Consider the following 21,741-nt stretch of genomic DNA (forward strand, 5'->3'; position numbering starts at 1 on the left):
ATTTTTGTTAAATACAAAACCTACCAATCTCTCTTCCGTAAAAATATTAATATAACACTTTTTCAATTTTAGTTACAAACATTTATGTATTTAACATAAATTAAATGATTCAGAATAAAATGCACATAAAGAGCGAATACTTTACTCGTGTAATGGATGAAAGTCATAAAAAATTAATACTATGGGTCATTTATTTTTTTAAAAAAATTAAATAAATAACCTTTCGATTTCCTTTTTGCAAGAATATTACTATAACAATTTTTGAATTTTACTTACAAATATTGATATATTTATCATAAATTAAATATTTGAAAGTAAAATACTCGTAAAGAACTGGTACTTTAAATGAGTAATGCGTTTTTACCCATAAATTATACTCCTTAAAATTTATTAATTATTAATTGATTTATAGTACTTTGTCATTCATTGGATATGTAGCACAAAGGGCAAATCTGGTACAAAATTCTAATTTCACTCCTAAAAATAATATTTTAATCGTTTGGACTAAATTTGTAAAGGATTAGTAACCTCAAGGGAGGTCAGTGTAATTTTTCAAACCACAGGGGAGGTCAGTGCAAATATCAGAAACCTCAGGGGAGGTTTCTGCAATTATCCCTTTGTTTTATTGAGTTTGAAAGTTATCGAATATAAAATACTATTCAAGTTTAGCTTAACTAGGTTGTAAACCAAGTTCGAATGAACTTTTACTAGATCAAATCGAACCTAGTTTGAATGAGCTTTTTATTGAGTTTGAAAGTTATTATACATAAAATACTGTTCAAGTTTAGTTTGACTAAGTTGGTGAACCAAGTTTGGATGAATTCTTTTTTTTTTTTGAAAAAGTGAACCTCCAATCATTGCAAGTCAACAAAAGCAGCATCCGCAACAGGTTTGGGGAAATTTACAAATCAGACGCTACTTCCCTCAAGAGTTAACGCCACCTTTGACATGATGTGGGCGGGGACGTTATTGGTCTTCCATACATGACTGACTTTGACAAAATCAAAAGTATGCAACTTAGATCTTATGCCATGGATTAGGTTGCCTATCAACGACAAGTCGGGTTCCCTGCTGTTAATCTTTTGTACAATATTTAGAGCGTCCCCTTCGAGTAAGAAGTGCGAGATGCCAAAGTCTCTTGCAAACTCCAAGCTGTGAGAAAAGCCACGCATTCTACGTGTTCAACACTGCATGCTCTTTCAACCCTTGAAGCCATTGCAGCCTCCACTTGACCCAAGTGATTCCTCACCACCACACCAACACCAGCTGCGTCTGCATCGAAAGCTCCGTCGACGTTAAGTTTTAGATAACCCTCATCAGGTGCTACCCATTTGGTTTGCTCCTTACAATGACGTGATGCTTGCCTCTTATGGATATGCCAGTACTCTTGCAAGAATGCCTTAGCGTAATCACCCACCTGAGTTGCATCTCCAGCTTTGCCTGCGAATAAAGACTGGTTCCTGCTTTTTCAAATCATCCACATGGTCACCACAATGAGTTCTGTTAGCTCGTTGCCATGAGCATTCAAAAAGCAATCAAACCTGTCCTTAAAATTTGATGTAGCAGGCCTGCAAATCATTTTCAGCATCCCCATACTCTCCCAAACTTCCCGAGCAAAGCCACAATTGAAAAATATATGCTTATCAGTCTCTTTATCACAACCACACCAGTTGCACCTCAGTTCCTCTTTTTGAATCCGCTGTGATAAATTCTGCCCCGTAGGCAAGATACCGGAGCATGCACGCCAAACAAAAATTCTGACCTTTGGTGGAATGTTTAAGTTCCAGATTTTGAGCCAGTAAGACTTCTCCTTACGATCGGAAGATGCTCCCTCCCTACCTTCCTCCATCCTCTGCAGTGTTTTGGCCAAATGGTACGCGGATCGGACGTCAAAAGTCCCATTTTTAGTATAGAACCATATGATCTCATCCTTAGCCCACCATGAAGGTCGAGGGATTTTCAAAATAATTTGTACCTCATGCTTCAAGAATAGGATGTGAAGCATGTCCAGTCGCCATTCACCAGACTGAGCGTCTATTAAATCAGATACTATAGCCTCTGGCCACAACGTCCTCGAGCACTGTGACACCCAGAAGGATGGGGGGCAGGGTAGCCAAGGGTCATTCCATACCCTTATGTCCGAACCATCACCCACTCGCCATACAATGCCTCTTTGCAATAAGCTTCTTCCAGCTAGTATGCTTCTCCATAGATAAGACGGATTGCTCCCTAATTTCGCGTTCCAGAAATCTGTTTTGGGAAAATACTTGGCCTTTAAAACTCTGGCTGCCAACGAAGCAGGATTTTTTATTATCCTCCAAACTTGTTTTGCTAATAAAGCAAGATTAAAGGCCTCTATATCTCTAAAACCCAGTCCTCCTTTGGATTTCCTTTTACATAATTGATCCCATTTCATCCAGCATAGCTTCCTTTTATTCCCTTTCTGGCCCCACCAAAAGTTTCGAATTAAGAACTGAATGTCAGTGCATAGTGATTTTGGGAGTTTGAAGCAAGACATCACATAAGTCGGGATAGCCTGGGCTACTGCCTTGATTAGGACCTCCTTCCCGGCCTGTGTTAAAGTTTTTTCCTTCCACCCTTTAAGTTTCTTCCAAACTCTTTCTTTAACAAAACCAAAAATCTCAGATTTGGACCTACCAATCATGTATAGTAAACCCAAGTAAAGCCCTTTCCCATCATCAACTTGCACCCCTAACAGATCACATATCCGTCTTTGTATTACTTGGGACATGTTGCTACTGCAGTATAATTGGAATTTTTGAAAATTCACCTTTGGTCCTGATGCTTTCCCATAAATTTGCAATACTTCCATGATAACTTGGATACTCCTCTCGTCTGCTTTAGCAAAGAATAGGCTATCATCTGCGAACAAAAGATGAGAAATTAAAGGGCCTGCTCTTCCCATTTGGATCCCACTCCATAAGCCCTGCCTCTCTATCTTCCGGATAAGTGACGAGAGCCCTTCTGCACACAAAATAAAAAGGTAAGGTGAGAGGGGATCGCCCTACCGCAATCCTCTCCTCGGCTCAAAGAAATCCGTCTGGCTACCATTAATAATAATCGAGTAAGAAACAGAGCATACACACTCCATGATTAAATGCCACCAATGTTGAGGAAAACCGGTAGCATGTAACATATATTCAAGAAACTTCCATTCAACACGATCATATGCTTTACTCATATCGAGTTTTAGTGTCAGAAACTTATCTTGTCTCTCTTTCCTATGCTCCAGCCAGTGGAACATCTCAATAGCTGCCATCACATTATCCGTAATCAATCATTCTTATTAAACTGAATTCGATTCGAATATCGAGTAATTTAATTCATTTTCAACCCTAATCTCGTTATCATTCTTGCTAAAATTGAGACAATGTAGTAAATTGCACCAGCCCCTTAGCTCGGGATCTAACAATCACCCCTACGATTACTAGGTGATGCCTGGTACTTCAAAAGTCCAACCCAATAGCCCAAAAAAGTCTACCTCACAGCCCAAAAGTCCCGCGTAGAAGTCCCCTTATCTTATCCTCACCGGGGACACGTGTGCACAGCCAAACCAACCCAAGCAATAGTAAACATGAAACTTCAACTAACCACAAGTTCTCAACCGTAAATTTTCTCCTTTTCTGCAAAACGGTCCTTTTTATATTCGACCCGTCCATTTCACTTTCCTCAGTAAAACGTCACCGTATCTCCGACACTCACTTCCTTTTATATCCCTCCACCCCTTAAAAGATAAATAATAAAATATCTTCTCATCTACGAAGAAGAGTGAAGACTGAGAAGAAGTAGAAGAAATGGTGCTGAAAATTGGCGGGAAGGGTGGCGGTGGAGTGGGCCAGCTTTTGGTGGCGGTGGCGGCGGCCTTGCTGCTCCGCTTGTTATCCTCCCCTGGACCTGAGCTCTTACCGGAATGTGAGTTTGATGATGACCAGGAGCAAAATGGGGATGCTGAAGAAGATGATGCTCCGGTGACTGGGAAAGTTCCGCCAGTTACTATCAAGTGGACGAATATCACCTGCTCTCTCTCCAATAAAGCTTCAAAATCAGTAATTTCCTGTACTTTTGTTGCTACTTTAGATGACCCTTATAATTAATTAATTGATGATTTTAGCACTAATTAATGAACTATTAACCTCAATTAGTTCTTTCCCGTAATTGATAGCTTAATTTTACTTGTCCCTTTTTGTTAAGTATAATGGGAGCTGGGAAGCAAGGTAGATTACCTCCAGCTTTTAGAGGCAGGGAACATTTACTGTCACCAATTAATGGTTTTACTGTATTGGAAAAATCTTGGGTGAACGAGTAGACCATGGTTGTAAGTGATTGTACCACGTGCGTCAGTATTTGTACCTTTTGTAAGGTGTAAGCACTTGAAGCTGTGGTCTACTCAAGAACTTTCGGAAATTCGAAGTTTGTGCTTGCTCTAGTGAGAAAGTGACAAGGTCTTCTTCCTTTTTTTTTGTTCTCCTTTTCATTTTCTGTATATGTATTTTCAGTATTGACTTTTGATTTGAATTCATGTGAGATTAATTTGAAAATAAAATTATTAATGCTGAAGGAATCACCAGTTTCCACATGTAACCAACATTATCTTGAGGGACCATTTATTTGCGTCCCAAATTGAGTGAGCAAAAACCTTTAGGAGCAGTGAACTATTGCTAATATGTTTTCACCATCCTAGTAACCCTATTTCATTTCATGGTCTTGTGTTTAATATGGGATTAAGAACTAATATTCTGCCTCTTTGACACCTTACTGGTTTTCAATTTTGAAGTTTCGACACATTGTGCTCTGTTACCGTTGCAGTGTCTTATGGTTTTTAGATGGCTGTCTATATCTTTGATCTTTAATATTATTATACAAAAACAATGAAGCCATTCGATGCTTCTAGATATCTTGGAAATAGTGGCGTATCATTTGTTGCTTTTAATTCATTATTTGTAGTTGAGTTCATCATATTCTTCTTCTCTTATCATTCTTTTCTGAACTTCAGGTACGGTTTTTACTTAAAGGTGCGAGTGGAGAAGCACGACCTGGTAGACTCCTTGCAATAATGGGTCCCTCTGGGTCAGGAAAGACAACCCTACTCAACATACTTGCGGGTCAGGTGATGGCTTCACCTCGGTTGCATTTGTCTGGCCTTTTGGAGGTTAATGGACAGAAAATCTCAAAGAGAACCTATAAGTAAGCATGCCATAAAACCTTTTGACACTGTAACTTATATATTTGGTTTCAGATTATGTTAAATAAGAATCTCCTGTTACAGGTTTGCTTATATCAGGCAGGAAGACCTTTTCTTTTCACAGTTGACAGTTCGAGAAACATTGTCTCTTGCAGCTGAAATGCAGCTGGAGGAGATATCCTCAGTCGAGGAGAGAGATGAATACGTGAATAATCTGTTATTCAAACTAGGCTTGGTAAGGCTGCCATTTTTTTCCATACTTTATAAATTTACGTGCTCTGGTATGCATATATTTACATCCATATATGTGAAAAGTGACACCTAATTGCATATTTCTAAATGTGATTTGGGATGAATTATATTGTGGTGTACATTGTCAATATGCTTGTCCGAAATAATTGAAAGTTGTCTTTGGTTTGAACCAAATTTCTTTGATACCTTCTGATGGTTTGTATGAGCTTTTCTTAAAAGGTCAGTTGTGCTGATTCCCGTGTGGGGGATGCAAAAGTTCGTGGAATCAGTGGTGGAGAAAAGAAGCGTTTGTCACTAGCCTGTGAGCTTATCGCCAGTCCATCTGTCATATTTGCTGATGAACCAACAACTGGTATTCTTCATATCTGGACCATTGTCTCTTATTAAGACATACTCCTGACCTTGTGAAATCCTAATGGGCTCCATGTGACTATTTGGTTCTTCTGCTTTCCCTGTCTGATTCCTAAATTTTTTTCCCCCGAGCTCAATGGCATCTGATATAGTGCTTCCTTAGATTATTTGGTATTTAACTCACATTGGGAGCTTTTTCTCACTGATACCCCTCTGTCGGGCTGGTTTTTTCTCATCTTCTATGGAGATAGATAACTTCTAACTCTTACTGTGGGTAACATGCTGGTGCTTCAGGACTTGATGCTTTCCAAGCAGAAAAAGTTATGGAAACTCTACGAGAACTTGCACTAGACGGACATACTGTGATCTGCTCCATACACCAACCAAGAGGATCAGTGTATGGAAAATTTGATGACATTGTTCTTCTGGCAGAAGGTGCACTTGTTTACGCTGGTCCAGCACAAGAGACAGTGTTGGATTATTTCTCTAAATTTGGGTCAGTTGGTACTTACAAGATCTTATGAATTTCAGAATTAGATAATAGAATATCGAGATATTACTGTCTACTTCATATGATTACTCTAAATGCTAAAGCATGCAATACCTTTTCTTGTTTAGTCTGTATAGGCATTGTTTGTTCCCCCAGTATCCTTTGTTATTAATACCTAAGAAAAGCAAAAGATGCATATAAATGCAAGATTGACTCCAGATGATTTGGTTTATTTTGCAAGCTCTTTTAGATTTTTAAAGTGCACGCATCCATGTTTGATGATTCTGAACTGCTTCTGTGAGTAGCAATGAAAAATCTGTTTGCCCTTCTTTCTTTCTTTTCTTTTTTTTTTTGTACTGAAAGTCATACAACGACCATTCAAGAAGTCAAGAAGATAAGCCTGATTGATTTTATTATTCCAGTCATTTAATTTTAGCCTATGGTTGCTTTGTATTAAAAGGTAAATGCAATGCTAATTGCTCTGGTTCTTGAACAAATGGATGCATTTTGTTCAACAGATTAGAAGTTGACTCTTGAAGCATTTTCCTGATACACACAATTATGAATTTCTCTAGGTCTGGTTTCTTATGTGTCTCTGCATAAAACTGAATAAAAGATGATTCATACAAATTAGATGCTTAAACAGCAGAAGCACATAGCTTAACATAAAGTGACTTCCATGCATTGACAACATGCTTCTCTTTTCTCGGAACTTACTTTACGTTGAAAGGATCCTCTAGAACTGATATTGTGTATTTTACTGACTGATCTGATTGTGTGATGATAGGTATCTGTGCCCAGATCATGTAAATCCTGCTGAATTTCTGGCTGATCTGATATCTGTAGATTATAGCTCCTCTAAGAGCGTTTTTGCTTCCCAGAAAAGGGTAGATGCTCTAGTTGAGTCTTTTTCCCAACAGATATCATCGACACTTTCTGCGACTCCTCTTACACGTGAAGGCTACAAGAGCAGCACATACATTAGGAAGAAATCTGTAGTTAAAAGAAAAGTTGGTTGGTGGAGGCAGTTTTGTTTACTCTTTAAGCGGGCATGGATGCAGGTAACTCCTTAAATCATCTTATTACTTGTTTCACTAACTTACTACTTTATCAGCATCCCTCGTTTCATATTGAAATATGGTTTAGGAGCTATTTGTCCAGATGTTGTAGATTTATAATATGGCTTAACACTTTCTCTTTGGCTTGACATATAGCTGGGGTTTATATATTTGGTAGAATACATGATTCCTATTGAAAAGAAGTGCATCAATCAAGTGCACCTTTACTTGCTGGTTTTGCCTTTGAATATTTTAATATGTAACGAATGTCAAATGTGTACTTGAATAGTAATCAAAGTGGATTGTGCAGCTTGATTGTAAAGTTGCTTTGAGAATACACTCTTGATACACATATTCTAAGCAGTTGTAAATTATCTCTATTCTTAAAAAATAATGGTAAATATAAATGTATATGTAGAAATTGACAGTTGTTCTGTAAGCTGATTTTCAGCCTTCTACTGCCCTGGGTTGCTCTCCTGAATAAAAATACCTCAACCATAAGGATTTATGGTGATATGATATTGAACTCTTATTACTACAGTCCATTGTAGCTTTTAATGTGACATGCCTTGGTACATATCTAATAAGACTTTTTATAAAGACTTTTCAAAATTCCTTTCGTGGCAATGCATTTACTCTATATCAGGGGGGGGATCTGATGTCCATGATAGACAAGATTATTATTATAGAAAAATCTATTTCCAATGCAACCTGTTCTACTTCTTTTGAATGCAAACTGATAGTGAACTTCCTTGCAAATCAAATTGTTCATGTGTAATACTATGGTTGGAATTGGTTGAAACCTCTCAAACGAAATTGTCTAGATGGTCTCTCCTGTTTGCTTCTCATTGTCTAACTGGCAGTCAAAGTTTATTTATACATGCAATCTGCACTTTCATCTGGTCTTTTAGGTGCTTTTGCTTCTGAATTTGTTGTGGTGAATGTACCTTTTAGGATCAAACTTCTTAATATCTGAACTTTTCTTAAGAAAACATTCTTGTTTAGAAATTCAATTTCCTACATATGGCACACGATTCAGGAGATTGATGTGACATCTTACTCTCCTCAAAATTGTGACCGTTGCATTGTGGCACTTATGCATAGAATTGTTTCTCATAGCTAGGGGATAAAAATTTCTTTCTTATATTGGTTGTTTGATAACTGTAAACTTGTTAACAGGCCTCGCGAGATGGCCCAACAAACAAAGTTCGAGCAAGAATGTCAATTGCATCAGCAGTTATCTTTGGTTCTGTTTTCTGGAGGATGGGACGATCACAGACATCAATTCAAGATAGAATGGGATTGCTTCAGGTATTAAATTTTGTTTTCGGCTGGAATTTTCATATTCTGTAAATCTTAAATTTGTTTATTAGGCAGCCATGTGTGAATTTTTTTTTTTGAGATAAGAGTAGAATAGTTGATTTCTTAGTTTTTCTCAAATTTGTATAATTGGAGCCTATGAAGAAGAACAAAAGATCATAAAGCCCTTTAAAAATTTGGTTTTTCAAACATGTATTGTTTTTATGGGCACCATGCATTTGAAGAATTATGTGTGCATTAGAATTGAAGTCTGCCTGTGCTGTTTAGATATCCATGTGGCTTTCTTTAAGACCCCTTATTCCTGGTTCTGCTTTAAATATAAATTTGAGAGCTTGAATGTGATCTAGTATCAGAGTATCAGGTTGTAGCTAATTTTCTTGGATGAAGATGATCTAGAAGTTAGATCAGTATGTTGATCAATAGTTGACAATTGAGATAATGTCATTTTCTGCCACTGAATCTGGAGCGATAACTTTATCAGGCTAACTAAATTTTATACTTGCTTGTGTAACTTTTTTTGACGGCCTCACTTGTTATAGATATTCTACTTCCTTGGTTTTCTTTCTGTTTCATGTAAATTTTTGTTTTTATCAGTTGTCCCTCCTTTCGCACATGATTTTCTTGTCCAACACGATTTAAGTTGGGATTTACATGCATTTTTTACGCTGTTTCTTGATACATTCTTTTAAGAGTCTGGATACATCTTTTGTAATTTTAATCTCTCTATAAGGAGCTTGTACATGCATGTCCATCTTATCTTCTTTTTTAATTTTACTTGTCCTCATAATTTAGGTTGGGGGGGAGATTTGGGAAAGAGGGGAATGCTGATCTACAACTTCAATGTCTCTCTTTTGAATGTGGGGCTTCCATCTGATCATGCAAATTTTACTTAACTGAATTTCTCAGAAACTTTCCTGTAATCTGTAGAAATTGCCATTTGTTTTTGCGGCTTCTACTCTGTTTTATTAGTCATGGTTTTATTTACCCTAATAAAGTTTGAATTTTATAGTTAGATTGGAAATTAGCTTTCAGTTACATGGCGATTAGTAAAAAAATGCAATGAGTGTGTATCTGGATTTCTAAGTTGAGTTCTTTTCTCTCTCATCTCTTGCTCAGGTTGCTGCAATAAACACTGCTATGGCTGCACTCACAAAAACTGTTGGCGTATTCCCCAAGGAACGTGCAATTGTTGATAGAGAGCGTGCCAAGGGGTCTTATGGACTAGGGCCATATTTGCTTTCAAAGTTGTTGGCAGAGATTCCTGTTGGGGCTTCATTTCCATTGCTATTTGGTGCAATTCTATACCCCATGGCTGGCCTGCATCCAACTTTATCCAGGTAAGTTGTTAGCTTCCAGTATTTATACTGTAACTGTAATCCTAATTCTTCCAAGAGAGCATGCACAGAATTTTGCTTTTTCAGGCCAAAGTTTTAGCACAAGAAAGTTGAAGTATGTTCTTATTTGATACAATTTTTTATTTTGTTGGGAAGATTCACCGTAATGATGAGAAGTTTTTGTTGGATCTCCTCAGCACCTAGTGAAATGGTTGAGAAAATGCTTTTGTTGTTAACCATATTAAGAATCTGAACAATGCAAGAACCCCTTTTTGTTCTCCGTTCTGACTGCATTGAACCAATTTCTGTTTTCTTGAAAGATCTGGGTGTAAATCATTATTTGTTTGGACTTTGAGAATTTATTGATGTTTAAAAAATGGCCGTTCTCGACAAATTGCCTGGAGTAATAGCAGAATGAGAAAGAATAAATAAAATCAAAGCTGCATAACATGACACAATTTACGTAAGTTCTTATAAATGAGATTTGTTGACAGGCATCAAGGTCTGAAGCTGTGCACATGCACAAGTAACAGGATAGATAAAAATCTACAGAACTTTTAGAGCGGTAGTAGAAATCTTTTTGTCTGATTTCTGGCAGATGTTCACTGGAAGTGGCTTTCTTTCTGCTTTTCCATTATACTGTGGAAACAAGTTGGGAAAAACTGAATCTTTCCTTAAATATCCTTCAAGGTCATATAAAAGAATGGATTCTGAAACTTCAATCCCTTGATCTGATTTTGACCTATAGCCCAAGAAGGGGAGCAAGGGGGGGGGGGGCAAAACTTTACTTTTATTTGTTAATACGACATGGCACTTATACATGCCAAACATCAGTTCCTATAGATCATGTTCTTTGTTCAAGAGAGTGATCCAAGATGAAGATCGTATGAGTCACTACAACAATATGATAATAACTTTTCCTCCATACTCTGGCTTCAAAGATTTTTATTTCAAATAAAAGGAAGTCATAGAGCCATAGCCACTGGAGGGACCAAGCCAAGCACCAATACACTTTGAGTTGCTGCAAAATGTTAGGACTTATCTTTTATCTTTGGAATCTGGTTATGCTCATTGATGGAAGAATCTAGTCTGTGCTGTTCCAGTTCATCTATTGCATCTTTGAACATGATTGAAGAGAATGATCTTATAAAAGTTCCAATATACCTATTCAAATTGTTCTGTGCACTGATTGACAACTTAATTCTTTGTAGATTTGGTAAGTTCTGTGGCATTGTAACTGTGGAGTCCTTTTCTGCTTCTGCCATGGGTTTGACAGTGGGGGCCATGGTTCCAACAACTGAAGCTGCAATGGCATTGGGGCCATCTCTTATGACAGTTTTTCTCATATTTGGAGGTTACTATGTGAACGCCAAGAATACACCAATCGTGTTTCGATGGATTCCTCGAGTTTCTCTCATAAGATGGTAAAAACATGTCATATCAATCGAGTGTTAATGTCTTTTATGATTTCTGAAAGTTAAACATCATAGAAAATGTAATGTTTTCCCAGTGCCTAGGTTGTCAAACCATGGTAACACTTGTAGTGTATCAATTTCAGGGCATTTCAAGGTCTATGCATCAATGAATTTAGAGGCCTTCCATTTGATCATCAGCAGCCATTTGACATCCAATCTGGTGAACAAGTGAGTGAATTCTCTTTGCTATATTGTAGCACTGTTCTATCTTCGAAAGGTATAACAACAAGAGCTTCAGAATTGTGAAAGGTTCGTGATTGAACCAAGAAAGCGATTTTCACTACTTGATAAGGAGTCTCATGAATAGGCCAGATTGTGAATTTTCTCCTATTTTATAAGTGCTTAAACCATCACTTTCATTTTGTGGTAACGTTGTAAGACGGGCACCAAGTGCAGCTCTGATTGACAAGTCAAGCGCCAGGAGGAACCTATCTACTTGATAAAAAGAGGCCATGACTTGTTATCGAGTCCTATCTATGTTTCCCTCCATATGCCTCCTTGGTTTTCATATGTTTGTTTACTGCTGCTAAAGCAAAAGCTGTAACGTCACAAACCTCGATTCCTCCTTTAAAAGAGAAAAAGGAAAGAAGAGTACTCCAAATGTAATGCTGAATCTTAAATACTTTTTTATTCCAATATGCAGGCGCTGGAGCGATTCTCCTTTGGAGGCAGCACTATCAAGGAAACAGTAGTGGCTCAAAGTAGAATACTTCTATTTTGGTATTATACAACTTACCTTCTCCTCGAGAGAAACAAACCTAAATACCAGCAACTTGAGCAGCCACCTGCGGATCAAACTGAGAAACAGCCAAAGCTAGAGCCACTTGACAGTGATCCAGAAGAACAATATGAGCAAATTGAATCTCCTCTTCTAGACCAAGGTATACCCGACCAGGGGCTAGAATCTTCTTCTCCTGGCCCTCTAAATATGTTTGAACTAGAAGGTTTCTAGTTACTTGGACATTCATGGTGTTAATATAAGGTGTGGAAATTTTTATTGATTTATCTCATACAGGTACTAATCTTAAGGGGATGACTCTGCCATGGAGGAGGTCATGCTTATTTTGACATAATCAGCTAATTATAACACAGAATGTGGTTGCTATTGTACTTTTAATGCTCATAGCCAACAAATTCAATGCAAATGGCTGGCCTCATAGTTCAAAGAGCTCCAAATTTTAGGAGATCGGATACGTTTTGAGATCTACTGTGTCAAAATGATGTTTCCAGTTGTGCATTTCTTTCATGGATGTGTTCTTTAACTTCCCGAGTGACTTCATTGGATGGAATGTAAGGCTCTACGAAAGAAAAGTTATCTTTAATATTTTATGCAGTAGCTTGCGCATTTTACAATCTTTTGCGCTTGATTTACTTCTGTGACATTGCATATTTGTTACTACCACTCAGTCTTTGCTGTGGATGCTTTCTTATTGAAAGTCTCTGGTTCAAGCTTCATGGCAAAGGATGTTAGAACCTGAGAATACGAGGTTGATGACTATGGCCCACAGGTATATGATTGAACAAAACTAACGCTTGGAACTATTGAGCCCAACACAAAAACAAGAAGGAATCTCCATGTTGTTCCTTTCTTGAGAATCTCCTCCATCTGTGATGAAAGAACCTGACCAGTTCCATTTGTTGGCTGTTTAAGGTGCCTTGAGTAACGAGTCCTTTGATACTTACCAATTTTAAACGTTTCCGGACACAGTCTCTTTACAATCTTTACAAGGAAACAGAAAAAAAAATATAAAGAAAAATGAACCCAAGTATTTTTGACACATGTCAAATTAATTACGTTCCAAGTTCATCAAAGTGTAAAAACCTGCTAATCCACTTTGACAACGGCACGGCAAGTGCTGTCAATAGCTTAAGCTGTCAGTAGCATAATTTTCTTGAAAAGAGGTGAAAATGATGGGCTTTGACTACATACCAAGTATTTGATAGGATTAGGAGATTAATGCATGGCATCTATAAAAGCATCCTGGGATATGGTAAAGCTAGATTCCATGTCCATATTGCCAACTTCTAAATTGTGAAAGCACAATTTAGAAGCAAATACCCAAATAGATTTAGACATGAATACAACAATACGAGTGTGTTTGTACAATTGTAGACTTTTTAAATTGGTCAAAATATTTATCCAAGAATCAATCTCTACCCTCCAAAATTTAAGTGGATAAATTTCTTTCACCATCTACTTTTTCCTGCATGCTCTCCAACAATTTGTAAGTTTTGGAGAAGCAATGTCTCACTTCCCCTCTCTCCTTTTGACAGCCGAGATTATCGATGGCTTCACAACTAACATTAAGCTGTTGTCACGTTACTGAAATTCCTGGATTGCTTCTACAATCAACTCAGCCTCCTACCAATAAATAAAAAAAAAAAATGTTCAGTCTTGAGATTGGCAGGATTTCTCCTGTATTTGTGGCACCGTTTCTTGAATAATTCCATGTAATAAGCCAAGTCTGATTCTTAGAAGAGGATTGCAGCTACGCCCAACTGTCCAAAACGTAAACAATAGGCATAGAGATTAAACTATGCGCCGTCCTCGTAATCAGTCGAGCCAATCTCAACGGCCACAATCATAGGGGAACCGAAGCCTAGGATATGATCTTCTGCTTTTCTTAACAGCTTGTCCATGTGTCTGCAGCCGTAGATGTCAAATATGATAGAACCCATATGATAGAAAAAAAGAAACCATATATCCTTTTTTTTTAAGGTAAGTAGAAGGTTTTAAATCAACAATCTCTTATTATTTATAATTCTTCTCAACTTATCATCTAATTTAACCCTTCCTGAGAACATGCTTCATTTTGATATGGCCTTTCTCCAAAATAAATTTCTATAAGTGACATTTAATTCTACAAATTCTTTTGCTCCCTCTTCTTTGAAATTTTAATTAATTAAAAGTTATATTGATACATCATTCTCCACTTTTGAAAGTTAAATACGACGCGTGGCGTCCTTTTTCCATTTCTTCTGAGAAATGAGATACACAAAACAAAATAAACTAAAACAAGTTGGAAGATGTTACTCGTCCAAGTTTATTCATCAATGGTGCGCTGCATTTGCACCCTACAATTCTCTCTGTCCAAGCTTCTTTTTCAATTAGGTAGCGGGTACGGGAGATTGTAAATAAGAAATTCTGAATTTAAAGCCTCTCACTTATAAAAAAAAATAAACAAAATAAAAAAAAAAACTAATGATCTTCTTTATTGTCATTTTCAATTGGTTGTTATTTTTTGTCCAATAATAGGAAATCGAACGGCGGTTCGGCTCCCCTACAAAAGGCTTTTGGTGCTTGCGACCTCATAGGATTCTTCGCCCTCGCGCGACAGTAACACGCGTCGCTTTCTTAAGAGTTACGATTGCCAAACTGGCTCTTTTTTAGCATCCGTCGAATAAAAAACACTTCCTTCTTGGAAAATGCGCCGCAAGGTCGGCTGATGTCAGTTAAGACACGGTTTTGCCGCACTAACTTATGAAATTAATCAGCTAATCTTTCCACCGCCACATGCATCCCCCCTGGCAAACTGCTATAAGTACGTCAACCTGTAAAACTTATTCCCTCATCATTCCATCCAAAATCTTACGCATAAATTTTGCATTCTTGAATCTTGATTGAAGCAACCCAAAAAAAAAAAAATGGCAGCATCAACTTCTTCTTCAGTTTGTTCACCAGTTCATCTTCTTCAATCCAGCTCATTTTCTACTAGTACCAAAAGAATTAACCATGCAAGAGCGGTGAATCCAAGAAGATCACGTTCAAGTTCAACTTCAATTTCTGCAATGAGAAGATCAGAAGCTGATCACCATGACCAAAACTACAGCAGTGGGAGAATGGTGGATGAGAACATGATTGTTCTTAGGAAAAGAATCCATGAAACGAAGATGATAGAGAGGAACTACGAGCCACCATCCGAATGGATGGACTGGGAGAAGAAATACTACACAAGTTATGATTCGATGATTTGTGAAGTCATGGGGTTCTTGCAATCGCATTTGATGGACACTAGGCCTAGCTTGGCTCTTGGGATGATTGCTTTGGTCGGCTTGAGTGTCCCAACTTCAACACTTTTGGTCATGTCTCAGCTGATGGAGTTAACCAAAGGTGTTCTAGCTGGGATTAATTTGTCTTAGCCAAAGAGTTCTCTAATATCATATGTTGAGATTCGATTTATTTGTTTGTTGTATATAGAATCCGAGACATGTATTTGACTGTTTTTGATGGTCAGCTAGTCTATAAATGTATTGAAAAAGATGTAATGGTTTTATGTGAATCAGTTAATTTACCTTCCTTTAATTTGTCCTGCAAGTAATTGAGCTATTGGAGCTTTATTAAATCTCAACCTTATTGATGAATTTCAATTTATGCGCTCAAAATTGTTGTCAAGCAGAGCTGTTTCAGCCACCTACAGAAAAAAGCGAGAGTGCATATAAGTGGGACGTCGATTCAGGATTTGTGTCTACTTGTAGCAGATCGCTCATCATCAAAACTGCTTGAAATTTGAATTTAATGGTCGATATTGAATGCAAACACGAACTTTTATAACTCTAGTTTCGATATAGTATGAAGTTGTAGTGAGTGCTTAAAAGAAAGTATTTTTACCGAAAAACTATATGTACGTACGCTATGTGACATGTCACGTGATACACTAGTATCAATCATCTATCACCAAACAATAGCGATAGATCATCCTTTGTGTAATGAATATCAAACAAATGAATGGTCCACCATAAATATTCAGTGATTTGGGTATTAGTGCATTGTCATATAGAGTACTTGGTGTGTCTAATATATATATATTTTTGTCATGTAGATATAGATTATGTAACTTAAACATACAATTAGAAATGATTGTCGATGCCAGTAAATGTACTGCCATCCTGCATTTTATTATTTTGCGTAAATCAAGAAGTGAATGTTTAGTGCAAACTAGTATTTATTAAGAGCTTTCCACAAAATTAATTGTCTCCCAAAACTAAATTAATTACAAAGGCAGCAGCAAAATAGGTAAAATAATCTAAGATTAAGCTGCTGGGCTCAAATGTGTCTCGGAACCGCTGTTATAAGTTGGGCCTCAAGGTAACCAGACCCAACGTCCAGAAGCAAGAAGCTTCAGAAGTAATGGGCTCGCTGTCAAAGTTGTGTTGCTTTTAACTCTAAGCTATTGTTGCTCGAAGGGTCGGGTGTTTTTGTGAAAAACAAAAAAGGGAAAAATGAAAAAAGAGTAGGACAAGTGAGAGCAGCCATCGTGAGTGACTTGAGGAAACCATACCTATATCTTTGCTAATATTTTTTTTTCTTGGGGATAAAACATCAAGATCTCATTAACACTTTGCACTAATAAAAAAAATCATGTCATCAAACATATACAGATATAAAAAATCTAAAGAATAAATACAAGAATTATAAAATTATAAAAAATACCCATTATACTAATTATGATATCTGATGAGTCAACCCTTACTTATCTTATGTAAGTTAATATTTTTTTTTCTATGAATAACATGCAATAATGTAGTTTTGTGGTAACATCACCATTTACTTATTGACATTATTTATAGTTTATTATCATTGTTCTTTTTTTTTTTTCTCAAAAAAGCGACATTTAATTTGATCTCTATTTTCTTCCTCTAAGTTAAAAAAATATGGCATATCAACCATATCTAAAAAAATTGATCAAGAATTTAATATTTGACTAATTTGACAAACAAAAAATGACAATAATATTAGTCTAAAAGCTTATGTAAATCAAAATAATAATAAGTTGCTTTTTTTTTTTAAAAAAACAAGTCTAGTATTACCTTTATTTAAAAAAATTGCAATTGTGTTTACTTTTAGTATTGTGTTATTTATCCTTATTTTTATTCAAAGTCTAATAAATTGAACAAAAAACATAAAAAGGGGAGCATTAATCAAATAGAAAAATTTGAAGGATATAAATTAATTGTAATTTTTTTTTTAACCATTCTTCAGTTTGTTCTTTACGAATATATACATGCCTTGGATCTGAAATGGTTGCTTTACACCATTTGCACTCTTTTACAGTTCTAGCGTACCTCAAGCCTCAAAATGCTAGATCTCCAACATTGTAAAATCTCAAATGTAACTTTATTTGGCTTTACAAGAAAAGTTAGGAATTAGGGTTTAGGACCATTGCTGGTGCACCTTTATTCCGCTACTAAATTTCATCCTTCATAATTTGACATGGTTTCTAACCCCCCCCCCCCCCCCCAAAAAAAAACAATCATTTACTAGGGTTGGGAAATTAGTTGAAGCCTAATTAATTCAGTAATTTGTGCCATTCAACCCTTTATCTAATTCATTTTCTTTATTTAGTCTAATTGTCAATAGGAAGTAAGATAAACAAATATTGGTAATTGTTTATCACACCCTTTGGTTACTGATTTCTGTTCTGTCATGACTGGTGGAAATTGAGGCTAACATATTGCTTGATTAATTAGGGCTGTGCCATTAATTTCAGGGCTTATGATACAATCCTGTCGTGTGCTATATACATTTATCATTTGTGCCAAAAAAAATAAAAAGAAGAAGAACAGACACATCCTTAATTGTTCAGTAAATTGGTGTAATATCTGCTGTATCTCTGCATCAATAAATTCCCAAAAACCTTGAGCCTTAATACAAGATCTTACAACTACTTATGAAATCATTAAGCCAAATCCAGAAATCAAAATAATTTTGGCGTAAAACTGTGAAGTCATAGAATAGGGGAATTGCCTGGTGGATGCAGCAGCAATGCTTCTGATATTTCTAGCTCCCACATCGATAGCTAAAGACGAAGAGGCGGTAATGGAAAGGCTATAATTAGGCGAACCCAAGAAGGGAAAAAGCATACCTTTCTCGGCCTTTTGGCTAAGATCAAGTGTAGTATCTGTTCTTATCAGTTTAATATCTGATACGTGAGCCATCGGCTCACTCGATATTAACTCAATTTTTTTCATAGGGGAGAGCCCGCTTCGGTAGCTTGCTACCAGGGCTCTCGAGCGTCGCCTTGCTCTGCACTGCTGCCTTGTCCTGGCGCACCTATCCAAATCTCAGTCCCAAAAATTGTTTACTTGAGAAAGATGAGGGGAAAGAAAAAAAAAAATCTTGTACCAAATTTCTATTATTCCTTTGAAGTTTTTGAGAATCGAATTCCTCCCAATATATATATTTGTTGCATCCAAGTTTACCTGACAAGGAGAAGAGATGTCAGAAATGTATGTAATCTGTCTGGCATATATATATATGTATGTATATATATATATATAGGGGACCTGCAATTTTGTAAAGGAGCCCTCAATCTTCAACCTGTCAAAACTCAAAAGAAGGAAAACTGGTGATGCACTAACACCTTTCAATAAAACAAGACTGCATGGCACAAACTTGAGGCCACTAATGATATATAAGGAGTCAAAAAAAGATTTAATGCAAGTTAAGACGAAAACTTCATGAAAATCAAGTGCGTATGACCACAAGCTTATTGAAATCATGGTAATATTTGCTATTACAAACAAATAATTTAGAGTATGCAAGTTTAGTAGTAAAAATAATAAGGGCAGTGGAATGAAAGGGAGCTCCCTTCAGTCCAAGACGCGACAGCAAAAACTGAAAACAGCTCCTGCATCATTGAATCACAAAAACATCATCTCCCTTTGCAATTTCCATAAACATTAATTTGGTTGATGAATTCGTGAACCAATGAGTCAGCAGCTGATTCATCAGCCCTTAGCCTGCCTCGGACTGGACTGGAGAGAGCTCCTTCCTCCATAACCCCCAAAACTCATTCTAAGTAAATAGAAAAACCAATCCCAGTTCGCATTATATGCAACCGAACCCTTGCATGGCCCTAAAACCACCACTTCCATGAAATATTTTTAGCTTCTGTAGTGTGATCTATTTTGAGGAGGTATGGAGGGTGGTTAGAAAGAACTGGGGATATATATACATGGGAAGAAGTAAATGACAACAGAGACATGAAAATCTAAGTGAAATACGTACTAAGAAGTGCAGAAGATTGCATAAATAGTGCTCGTGAAAAGGAAATTGGAGAAGGAGACGTATGTCTGATGAGTGCGATACATGGAATGATGGAGCTAGTATAGGTGTCTTCGAAGAGGGGTAGCACTGATTCTTGCACCTGAGAACTGGACAAGTCTTTTGAGCTTCGTACGATAGGAAATGCAGAACATCTAATCATCCAGCTGTGTTGGTTCATGTGACAAGCTAAAAGGTCGATCATTGGAGAACGAGAGCACTGTATAGCATTCTATAGAATCTATACTTGGCAAACGTTGTCTTGATGGTTCTTTTTCCAATAATGGGAAGTCTGCCAGGGAAGGGAAGTGGCTAATAATAGCAACATTTGTTCCCAAACAAGTGGGGAATGCGTAAGGACACAAAACCTCCTAAAATTGTGGTACTTATGATGGTAGTTAAAGGCTTATTATAGACTAAATGACTAGTAATACGTATAGCTTGGGAGCAACTAACTTGTAAATCTAGTTGAGCACTCGAGTGATTGTAAGTTTTGAGTTCAACGAAACATGCACATGCATGAGGCTGTTTTTGAAGCGAAAAATTACACCTAGATTCAAGATTTTGATTGGGAGCATTTAGTAAGTTACTTGAGTTCAAATTAAGTTAAAAATAAAATATCTCGTAAAAATCTTGAACATAAAGATCAAGAATAATCATTGAATGAATCCATCAAATTCACTTCGAACTTGATATGAGTCAAGAAAAGTAAAGTTTTGAGCCAAACAGTGATTCTACTACAAGTTGATTAGAACTTGTAGACAGTAAAGGTTTGGTAGAAGATGTAGACATGCATGATTGATGTTGCCACGCAAACATGCAATTTTCTTCCGAAACCCTTCCCCAAGAACTAGTTTCCCCACAAAAATATTTGTTGGACAAACTATTTACCCATATCCTGCAGAAGTCTGATATCTGAAATTGTGACTGCACGACAACCCCCCAAACCCCCCCCCCCAACCCCACACACAACACACACACACACACACAATAGAAACCATAAAATGAAAAGCGAATCATAAGTCCTATGTCTCAAGTTCCAAAATAAAGGAAAAATTCATATAAATTTTGAGTTCAAATTTAGCAATCAGCACATTGTACAAACATGCTGACCCCAACCTAGGATGTTCAATATTATTTATAGTAAAGTCATTCTAACTGGCTGGTTCACTGTCCTAACCAATCTAGTCCCTCTCCAACCACATCCTTAAAGATCCCAATGCCTCGAAGGGTTTATTAAACAACACTTGAGGGTGGCGAACTTGCAATGATCCATCGAATTGGTCGAAATTTAACTAGAGAGGGAATACTGTGCATATCGTCCTTGTTTGCAGAAGGAAGATTATATTCTTGAGTTTTTGCTGAAACTTTTTTTTGCCTTTGAAAAAGTTATTGATGGATTAGATGACTCGCAGTCTCCTCCTCCTTTTTAGTGGGACCTTTTGATGAATTCTTGAGAATCCGACAGAGTTTAGCTAAGCATTCTTGAGTTATCATTTCACTTGTCAACTCAACTTCTTTGCATGTTGGATTCTGCTACTCTTCTGCTCGCTTGCTTGCCAGAATTTTTGTTCATTCTCACTGTTTAGACCTTCACACAGCATGTGATCTTTTTGTTTTGTTTTCAACAGGTACATACATTCTAGTTCGGTGTAAATTAAGGGCGATCCTAAGTTGAATTCCAAGCAGAGTTTTTCTGTCAAGGAGGAATCCTAACTCTTAAGATGAATTACTAGTTCTTACTATTTTTTTTGGTTCTTATTTTAGTTCTTACATTTCTTGATGAAGAACAAAAAAGAAATTCCTTCTCTAAAAGAAGAAGAAGAAGAAGAAATTAAGATTGGCTTATAAGTTATAACACCTTTCATCCAATCAGAAATTGCCTTACAATTTCTTAATATATTCCCAAACTCTGGGCATGCTGAATATGAAGAATCAATAAGTAAATACCCAAATAGTAATAACTTTAAAACCGAGTACATGCAATGGATATGCAATCATCAACAAATAAAAGAACATATTAACTTTTAATTTTTTTTTAAATAAAATACATAGAAGACTTTAAGTAAGCACCAAAACCTTGCATATAACACTTAAAATTGATGTAATCCAGTAGTTTAGAGGCTCAGAGCCTCCTCGCTTGTTCTTTTCTCTTCTTTTCCTTTGAAAGAAAAAAATCATCTACAAAAATTCTTTCAAAAACTAAAGCGACTC

At 36.7% G+C, this 21,741-nt stretch overlaps 2 protein-coding genes and 1 non-coding gene across 3 annotated transcripts; all 3 read left to right on the forward strand.

Annotated features, from left to right (window-relative positions):
• Positions 1–3,729: 3,729 nt before the first annotated feature.
• Positions 3,730–12,854, forward strand: LOC113751127 (ABC transporter G family member 7). The gene is made up of 12 exons (XM_027294999.1): positions 3,730–4,067; positions 5,015–5,205; positions 5,288–5,438; positions 5,675–5,807; positions 6,101–6,302; positions 7,084–7,357; positions 8,534–8,665; positions 9,791–10,011; positions 11,220–11,432; positions 11,567–11,651; positions 12,127–12,364; positions 12,499–12,854. Exons 1-12 carry the CDS (start codon positions 3,816–3,818, stop codon positions 12,549–12,551), a joined length of 2,145 nt encoding a protein of 714 aa, XP_027150800.1. The 5' UTR covers positions 3,730–3,815; the 3' UTR covers positions 12,552–12,854.
• Positions 12,855–15,089: 2,235 nt separating this feature from the next.
• Positions 15,090–15,780, forward strand: LOC113754415. The gene has a single exon (XM_027298821.1). The coding sequence runs from the start codon at positions 15,129–15,131 to the stop codon at positions 15,621–15,623; it is 495 nt and encodes a 164-aa protein (XP_027154622.1). The 5' UTR covers positions 15,090–15,128; the 3' UTR covers positions 15,624–15,780.
• Positions 15,781–18,342: 2,562 nt separating this feature from the next.
• Positions 18,343–18,539, forward strand: LOC113754570. Its single transcript, XR_003465253.1, has one exon. It is a non-coding gene; the product is annotated as a U2 spliceosomal RNA (small nuclear RNA).
• The last annotated feature ends 3,202 nt before the right edge of the window (positions 18,540–21,741 follow it).

Source organism: Coffea eugenioides, chromosome 11 (genome assembly GCF_003713205.1).
Source record: "Coffea eugenioides isolate CCC68of chromosome 11, Ceug_1.0, whole genome shotgun sequence".
NCBI lineage: Eukaryota > Viridiplantae > Streptophyta > Magnoliopsida > Gentianales > Rubiaceae > Coffea > Coffea eugenioides.